The sequence below is a fragment of the Sinocyclocheilus grahami genome, unplaced genomic scaffold (assembly GCF_001515645.1).
Source record: "Sinocyclocheilus grahami isolate Dianchi unplaced genomic scaffold, SAMN03320097.WGS_v1.1 scaffold166.1, whole genome shotgun sequence".
In the NCBI taxonomy this organism is placed as follows: Eukaryota; Metazoa; Chordata; class Actinopteri; order Cypriniformes; family Cyprinidae; genus Sinocyclocheilus; species Sinocyclocheilus grahami.
In genome coordinates, this window is record NW_015505345.1 from 1292521 (window position 1) to 1301107 (window position 8587).

The window sequence follows — 8587 nt, forward strand, 5'->3', positions numbered from 1 at the left end:
GATAGATAGATAGATAGATAGATAGATAGATAGATAGATAGATAGATAGATAGATAGATAGATAGATAGATAGATAGATAGAGGCCATAAAAAGTTAAATAAATGAAGAGATCTTTATAGTAGTATCTATAAATAGGGTATGTAAAAGACAACCGGTCCTAACAGACCCTTTAAACACTGTTAAGCTATGCCTGTTCTTTGTCTTCTGTCAGTGTTTGGATTCAGACCATTGTGTTCTAATGAAAGTTTGTATCTTTAGGTCCAGATCAACTTCCAGTGAAATACTGTATAATCAATGGGGCATGAGTCATTGAGAATAGCTCATGTACTCTGAGCTTTGAGTTCAGATCATCATACAAAATACTGTGTCCTACATATCTGAACACTTTTACTGTGCCAGCTGGGAGGAAAGGAAATATCTGGAACGCTCTGGAACGCTGTGTGTTCAAATGGGAACACTGGTGACTTGATCATGTGCCATGAACTTTATGAACATACTCCTACTATTGTGTCATTACTGTGTGAGAACAGTTACACACACTGTAAAGGTTCCTGATCCCTGACCAATGTTCTTATCAGACTTGACTGTGTCTGGATGTTAAATGAACAGTTCATTGTTTACTTGCGCTCATGTCGTCACAAACATTTATTAATTCTTCCATGGAACACAAAAGATGGAATATGAATATTGTACTGGTCGTTTATTCCAATAAAATTACAATGAATGAAAACAAAAAGCAGCATAAAACTCATAAACACAGTAGTCCATACCACTTGTGTGCTATATTCCAATCTCTTGGAGCTATACAATAACGTTATGTGATGAACAATATGACATTTTCATTACTGACTGATAATCTTCCAGTCCAGTGAGATGTTACCTAATATGACTGGATCATTGAATTTGAGATCCGAATCAGTTTGATTCATAAACCAGTCATTCAGACAAGGTTTATGAACTCAATCACCTAATTAATCTTTTCATTTTGAAGCTTGACATCCCCAGTCCCCATTTATTTTATATTAAAAGGACTGACCAAAATATCTCTTTTAGTGTTCTATGTAAGAAAAAAAAAGTAATGAGTAATGTCATCATTTTTTAGTTCAAACTACTTCTTTAAGATGACCAATTTATAAAATGTTTCTGTATTCTGCAAGTAGAAGCTAAATTGTGTCATTCTGCCCGGCAGGCCTCAACCGTCCTGTGGTGCCAATTGCTCCTGTCCCAGAAGCGCCTTTAACCCAGTGTGTGGGGAAAACAACATTGAATACATCTCACCCTGCCATGCTGGCTGCGCAAACTTCACCATGGATCCCAAAAACCCATATAGAGTCCAGGTAAATAAATCTGACAGCCAAAACAGAAATTGGTCATGAAATTTCCATACCATTATCTCAAACCAGAGCAGAGCCACTGCATATATCTGTCCATCTAGACCTTTATTTAGCTCATTACTGAAGCCGGATAGCAGCTCAATGTGAGTCTCTGCTGTACTAGCAACACTGAGCAAATGACCGGTCATGGTCTCTTAGAGATCAATTGGTTGAGTCCAATCAATCCCTAATCAGTAATACTTCCTGGAGGAAGTGCTTTGGGGACTCGGAACAACTTTCGAGTGTTAAAGCTTCTGTATAATTGCCCAGCAAGAGACTTACAGGAGCAGCAGCTGATGATGAATTATTCTATATGACACCACACATATCATACCACGAGGTAATTATAGTGAGAAATAGACTTGGTCCTGGACTCCCTTGCTTGTTAAAATGAACAAAACAGGCAATCGAGGACACTGAGTCAATAGAGCACAAGGCAAGCGTTATAAGTGTTAGTATTAGCTGCATCAATGAAACACTGCTAGTTGTTGTTCTCTTTATAATAATAGTATCCTTTAGCTATCACTTGTAATAATGTTTGTAATGAATGTAGGCACTAATGCAGGGTTTCTCAGCTGGTTTTGCTAACCCACAATTAATCGTTCAAAAGTAAAGAAAAATGCCTTTTAAAGGAAACAGTGAAATTGATTAATTATTGTATTATTGGTTTCTTATGTTATTATGCATCAAAACATGTTTGTCCTTGTTACATGTGAACCTATATTTATTGAAGTCTGGGTCAGATTTCCTTTAACCTTGTGTAGTTTTTGACGTCACGCTATCTTGTGACAGGTGAATTTGTTTCATATTGTGTATTTTAATACATAACCTCCTAAGCATTTTCTCCTCATGAAAAACCTATTTAAAAAAAAAAAAGAAGTTCTCCTGCTCTCTGTGACTTTAAGCAGACCTGTAGTTTTTTTTGTCAACTAGAAATAATTATGGCGACCAATATTTTTGTGCCAGACCAGATTTTGGTGCCTGAATGTTTGTTCTACTAATGAATCTTCTAAATGTCATAGTGTAATGACATCCAATATCCCTCCACACACAGATTTATAGTAACTGCCAGTGTATTCCTGGTGTGGCCACAGCCAAGCCTGGCCCTTGTGCCAACCCCTGCCCTCACTATCTCCTGCCTGTAATGCTCCTTATATCTCTGGCCGGACTTATTGCCAGCCTAACGCACAACCCCATCTACATGATGGTGCTCAGGTGAGAAACAAACATGCATGCCAACATACAAACACCAAAACACTGCATGTAGTGTGAGAACTTAAAATATAAGAAATTTCAAGATAGAGTTTTTGTATCTTATTTTACTCATTCTGTCTTTATCTACAGGTCAGTTCCTTCAGAAGAGAAGTCCTTTGCCATTGGGGTTCAGTTTCTGCTTCTGAGGGTTCTGAGTAAGTAAAATACCAAAACACCTTTGTACTTTTATTAATTAATTTATTGTGAAATGCAATTTAAATTATAAGTGCAGACTGCAGTAAGTATTCAGACAAACATCTTTCCCTAAAATGTATCCTGAAAGATCCTCAAAACAAGATAAGTGATAATACACAGAGTGGAATAGAGAACAGTGGTCAGTGTAAATCACAGTGTAAATGAGTCTCAGATGAGGACACTTTTCTGTGCAAGTGCAATTGCAATACTGTAAGTACTGTAGCGTCCCCTTCTGGCGATACAACAACATAGCTACTGTGTGAGGGGTACAATCAATAAATCAATCTCTGTTACAGTTCCTAAATCTGAGAATATTATTACAAACTATCTATGCCTTTTTGGTATTTTAGTGAATAGTTTATATATATATTTTGTTACATTTGTAGTCAAATTGTTAATTTTTCTCTCTCTTTGCTTAGCCTGGCTGCCAGCTCCAGCTCTGTTCGGGATGACCATAGACTCCACGTGTATCTGGTGGAAAATTGCTTGTGGGAAAAAGCAAGGATGTGGTTACTATGACAACAACCTCCTTAGAAACAGGTAAGAATATGTTCTATTTTGACCTCAATGCATTACGAAGGTAGGGTTTATAAACTGATTAGTAGCACTGATGATGATCATAATGACTTGTTGCAGGTATCTAGGACTGCAGCTGGGGTATAAGACATTAGGCATTGCGCTCCTGGCATTTATTGGCTGGAAAATGCAGCGGACCAGAGAGTACAGCTTAGAGAATAAGCCAGAGGGACTCCTGTGATGCCACAACTCTGCTTAACCCGTCGCAGCTCACTTTTGAGAACCTTCTCAGTGAGTTGAGCCCCTGGATATTTCTTGTCAGAAACCCCTCCTTCTAACACCTGGCTGGAAATATGATGAATTCAGCTTGGACATTTCTCAAGTTGTACACTAACTTCTTGGGCATTTATTTCCACCTGCATGTAAGCGGGGCCATAACTGTACAGATTCAGGGATTTTCCACCTTCACAGTTATTTTGGTATTAATAATTAACTACATATAGCGCTCAAAACTATTTATCATACTTATAGCCACAGTTCTCATTAAAAGATTATTTAGGATTGTGGCACCTTTGGGGAGGTCACAAAACTTAAGAGAAATGTCTATATATTGTCCTTTTCTTTGGTTATTACACAATTTGATAATGATTCAAAATGAGTTTTTTTTGGTCCATTTGTATTTGAAGACTATGTGAAGGATGTGGGCTCTTTATGGCCTAATACACACAGATACACGAGTGTGTCGAATATCAAATTGTGTGTGAGTTGAGGTGTGTAGCTTCAAATAATGATAGTAGCCTGAGCAGATTTAAAATGTTCCTTTCAAATGTGAAGACATTTTGAAAATAGGCATCAGATGTTTGTAAAATATATTTTTATACCTGATATTGTTGTTTTATTATACACTTTGTGCATACTTTTGTATATATATTTTTTTTTTGCCACAGTTCTTAATACAAATGACAACATACTTTTCTTATTGCTGCTTGGAGTAATGAATCGTGACTTTCTGGTAAGTCTTTATTATTCAGTATGTAACATTTATTTACCAATGTATAAGTTATTTCAAATATAAAATTTGTTCACAATTTGCTTTTTTTATTTTGCCATTTGGCTGGTCTTTAATGAAAGCCAATTTCTGCCACATAAGAAGAAAAAAAAATCATAATTATGACACAAGTCGACATTTTGTCATAATTTTGACTTATCTACTAATTATGACTTAATTTCAATTTGTCATCATTTTGACTTTTTATAGCTATACAATAACGTTATGTGATGAACAATATGACATTTTCATTACTGACTGATAATCTTCCAGTCCAGTGAGATGTTACCTAATATGACTGGATCATTGAATTTGAGATCCGAATCAGTTTGATTCATAAACCAGTCATTCAGACAAGGTTTATGAACTCAATCACCTAATTAATCTTTTCATTTTGAAGCTTGACATCCCCAGTCCCCATTTATTTTATATTAAAAGGACTGACCAAAATATCTCTTTTAGTGTTCTATGTAAGAAAAAAAAAGTAATGAGTAATGTCATCATTTTTTAGTTCAAACTACTTCTTTAAGATGACCAATTTATAAAATGTTTCTGTATTCTGCAAGTAGAAGCTAAATTGTGTCATTCTGCCCGGCAGGCCTCAACCGTCCTGTGGTGCCAATTGCTCCTGTCCCAGAAGCGCCTTTAACCCAGTGTGTGGGGAAAACAACATTGAATACATCTCACCCTGCCATGCTGGCTGCGCAAACTTCACCATGGATCCCAAAAACCCATATAGAGTCCAGGTAAATAAATCTGACAGCCAAAACAGAAATTGGTCATGAAATTTCCATACCATTATCTCAAACCAGAGCAGAGCCACTGCATATATCTGTCCATCTAGACCTTTATTTAGCTCATTACTGAAGCCGGATAGCAGCTCAATGTGAGTCTCTGCTGTACTAGCAACACTGAGCAAATGACCGGTCATGGTCTCTTAGAGATCAATTGGTTGAGTCCAATCAATCCCTAATCAGTAATACTTCCTGGAGGAAGTGCTTTGGGGACTCGGAACAACTTTCGAGTGTTAAAGCTTCTGTATAATTGCCCAGCAAGAGACTTACAGGAGCAGCAGCTGATGATGAATTATTCTATATGACACCACACATATCATACCACGAGGTAATTATAGTGAGAAATAGACTTGGTCCTGGACTCCCTTGCTTGTTAAAATGAACAAAACAGGCAATCGAGGACACTGAGTCAATAGAGCACAAGGCAAGCGTTATAAGTGTTAGTATTAGCTGCATCAATGAAACACTGCTAGTTGTTGTTCTCTTTATAATAATAGTATCCTTTAGCTATCACTTGTAATAATGTTTGTAATGAATGTAGGCACTAATGCAGGGTTTCTCAGCTGGTTTTGCTAACCCACAATTAATCGTTCAAAAGTAAAGAAAAATGCCTTTTAAAGGAAACAGTGAAATTGATTAATTATTGTATTATTGGTTTCTTATGTTATTATGCATCAAAACATGTTTGTCCTTGTTACATGTGAACCTATATTTATTGAAGTCTGGGTCAGATTTCCTTTAACCTTGTGTAGTTTTTGACGTCACGCTATCTTGTGACAGGTGAATTTGTTTCATATTGTGTATTTTAATACATAACCTCCTAAGCATTTTCTCCTCATGAAAAACCTATTTAAAAAAAAAAAAGAAGTTCTCCTGCTCTCTGTGACTTTAAGCAGACCTGTAGTTTTTTTTGTCAACTAGAAATAATTATGGCGACCAATATTTTTGTGCCAGACCAGATTTTGGTGCCTGAATGTTTGTTCTACTAATGAATCTTCTAAATGTCATAGTGTAATGACATCCAATATCCCTCCACACACAGATTTATAGTAACTGCCAGTGTATTCCTGGTGTGGCCACAGCCAAGCCTGGCCCTTGTGCCAACCCCTGCCCTCACTATCTCCTGCCTGTAATGCTCCTTATATCTCTGGCCGGACTTATTGCCAGCCTAACGCACAACCCCATCTACATGATGGTGCTCAGGTGAGAAACAAACATGCATGCCAACATACAAACACCAAAACACTGCATGTAGGGTGAGAACTTAAAATATAAGAAATTTCAAGATAGAGTTTTTGTATCTTATTTTACTCATTCTGTCTTTATCTACAGGTCAGTTCCTTCAGAAGAGAAGTCCTTTGCCATTGGGGTTCAGTTTCTGCTTCTGAGGGTTCTGAGTAAGTAAAATACCAAAACACCTTTGTACTTTTATTAATTAATTTATTGTGAAATGCAATTTAAATTATAAGTGCAGACTGCAGTAAGTATTCAGACAAACATCTTTCCCTAAAATGTATCCCGAAAGATCCTCAAAACAAGATAAGTGATAATACACAGAGTGGAATAGAGAACAGTGGTCAGTGTAAATCACAGTGTAAATGAGTCTCAGATGAGGACACTTTTCTGTGCAAGTGCAATTGCAATACTGTAAGTACTGTAGCGTCCCCTTCTGGCGATACAACAACATAGCTACTGTGTGAGGGGTACAATCAATAAATCAATCTCTGTTACAGTTCCTAAATCTGAGAATATTATTACAAACTATCTATGCCTTTTTGGTATTTTAGTGAATAGTTTATATATATATATGTTTACATTTGTAGTCAAATTGTTAATTTTTCTCTCTCTTTGCTTAGCCTGGCTGCCAGCTCCAGCTCTGTTCGGGATGACCATAGACTCCACGTGTATCTGGTGGAAAATTGCTTGTGGGAAAAAGCAAGGATGTGGTTACTATGACAACAACCTCCTTAGAAACAGGTAAGAATATGTTCTATTTTGACCTCAATGCATTACGAAGGTAGGGTTTATAAACTGATTAGTAGCACTGATGATGATCATAATGACTTGTTGCAGGTATCTAGGACTGCAGCTGGGGTATAAGACATTAGGCATTGCGCTCCTGGCATTTATTGGCTGGAAAATGCAGCGGACCAGAGAGTACAGCTTAGAGAATAAGCCAGAGGGACTCCTGTGATGCCACAACTCTGCTTAACCCGTCGCAGCTCACTTTTGAGAACCTTCTCAGTGAGTTGAGCCCCTGGATATTTCTTGTCAGAAACCCCTCCTTCTAACACCTGGCTGGAAATATGATGAATTCAGCTTGGACATTTCTCAAGTTGTACACTAACTTCTTGGGCATTTATTTCCACCTGCATGTAAGCGGGGCCATAACTGTACAGATTCAGGGATTTTCCACCTTCACAGTTATTTTGGTATTAATAATTAACTACATATAGCGCTCAAAACTATTTATCATACTTATAGCCACAGTTCTCATTAAAAGATTATTTAGGATTGTGGCACCTTTGGGGAGGTCACAAAACTTAAGAGAAATGTCTATATATTGTCCTTTTCTTTGGTTATTACACAATTTGATAATGATTCAAAATGAGTTTTTTTTTTGGTCCATTTGTATTTGAAGACTATGTGAAGGATGTGGGCTCTTTATGGCCTAATACACACAGATACACGAGTGTGTCGAATATCAAATTGTGTGTGAGTTGAGGTGTGTAGCTTCAAATAATGATAGTAGCCTGAGCAGATTTAAAATGTTCCTTTCAAATGTGAAGACATTTTGAAAATAGGCATCAGATGTTTGTAAAATATATTTTTATACCTGATATTGTTGTTTTATTATACACTTTGTGCATACTTTTGTATATATATATTTTTTGCCACAGTTCTTAATACAAATGACAACATACTTTTCTTATTGCTGCTTGGAGTAATGAATCGTGACTTTCTGATAAGTCTTTATTATTCAGTATGTAACATTTATTTACCAATGTATAAGTTATTTCAAATATAAAATTTGTTCACAATTTGCTTTTTTTATTTTGCCATTTGGCTGGTCTTTAATGAAAGCCAATTTCTGCCACATAAGAAGAAAAAAAAATCATAATTATGACACAAGTCGACATTTTGTCATAATTTTGACTTATCTACTAATTATGACTTAATTTCAATTTGTCATCATTTTGACTTTTTATCTAATCATTATGATTTAATTTCAATGTCATAATTTTGACATTTTGTCATAATTGACTTTATCTTGCCATTTTGACACTTCATCTCATGATGGTGACTTAATATCTCATAATGTCAACTTTTATCTCATAAATATGATTTTTTTTAATGTAAATTATGAAAAAGTCACAATTATGATTTGCAAACCCATGATTTCAGT

At 36.2% G+C, this 8587-nt stretch overlaps 2 protein-coding genes across 2 annotated transcripts in view; both read left to right on the forward strand.

Annotated features, from left to right (window-relative positions):
• The window catches only part of LOC107593170 (solute carrier organic anion transporter family member 2A1-like), an 18489-nt gene extending 14199 nt beyond the window's left edge, over nucleotides 1-4290 (forward strand). The window contains exons 10-14 of the mRNA XM_016282786.1: nucleotides 1191-1338; nucleotides 2429-2589; nucleotides 2719-2783; nucleotides 3243-3363; nucleotides 3460-4290. Of these exons, the coding sequence (XP_016138272.1) occupies nucleotides 1191-1338; nucleotides 2429-2589; nucleotides 2719-2783; nucleotides 3243-3363; nucleotides 3460-3580 (616 nt within the window). The 3' untranslated portion in view covers nucleotides 3581-4290. The remainder of the gene's footprint in view (nucleotides 1-1190; nucleotides 1339-2428; nucleotides 2590-2718; nucleotides 2784-3242; nucleotides 3364-3459) is intronic.
• A 536-nt stretch (nucleotides 4291-4826) lies between these two features.
• Nucleotides 4827-8209, forward strand: LOC107593172 (solute carrier organic anion transporter family member 2A1-like). Its single transcript, XM_016282787.1, has 5 exons — nucleotides 4827-5133; nucleotides 6224-6384; nucleotides 6514-6578; nucleotides 7038-7158; nucleotides 7255-8209. Exons 1-5 carry the CDS (start codon nucleotides 5104-5106, stop codon nucleotides 7373-7375), a joined length of 498 nt encoding a protein of 165 aa, XP_016138273.1. The 5' UTR covers nucleotides 4827-5103; the 3' UTR covers nucleotides 7376-8209.
• Nucleotides 8210-8587: the final 378 nt, after the last annotated feature.

Coding starts and splice junctions, on each gene's coding strand:
- LOC107593172 (XM_016282787.1), top strand. CDS start 5,104: ATGGATCCCAAAAACCCATATAGAGTCCAG. Junction 6,385..6,513: donor ATCTACATGATGGTGCTCAG/GTGAGAAACAAA, acceptor CTTTATCTACAG/GTCAGTTCCTTCAGAAGAGA. Junction 6,579..7,037: donor TCTGCTTCTGAGGGTTCTGA/GTAAGTAAAATA, acceptor CTCTTTGCTTAG/CCTGGCTGCCAGCTCCAGCT.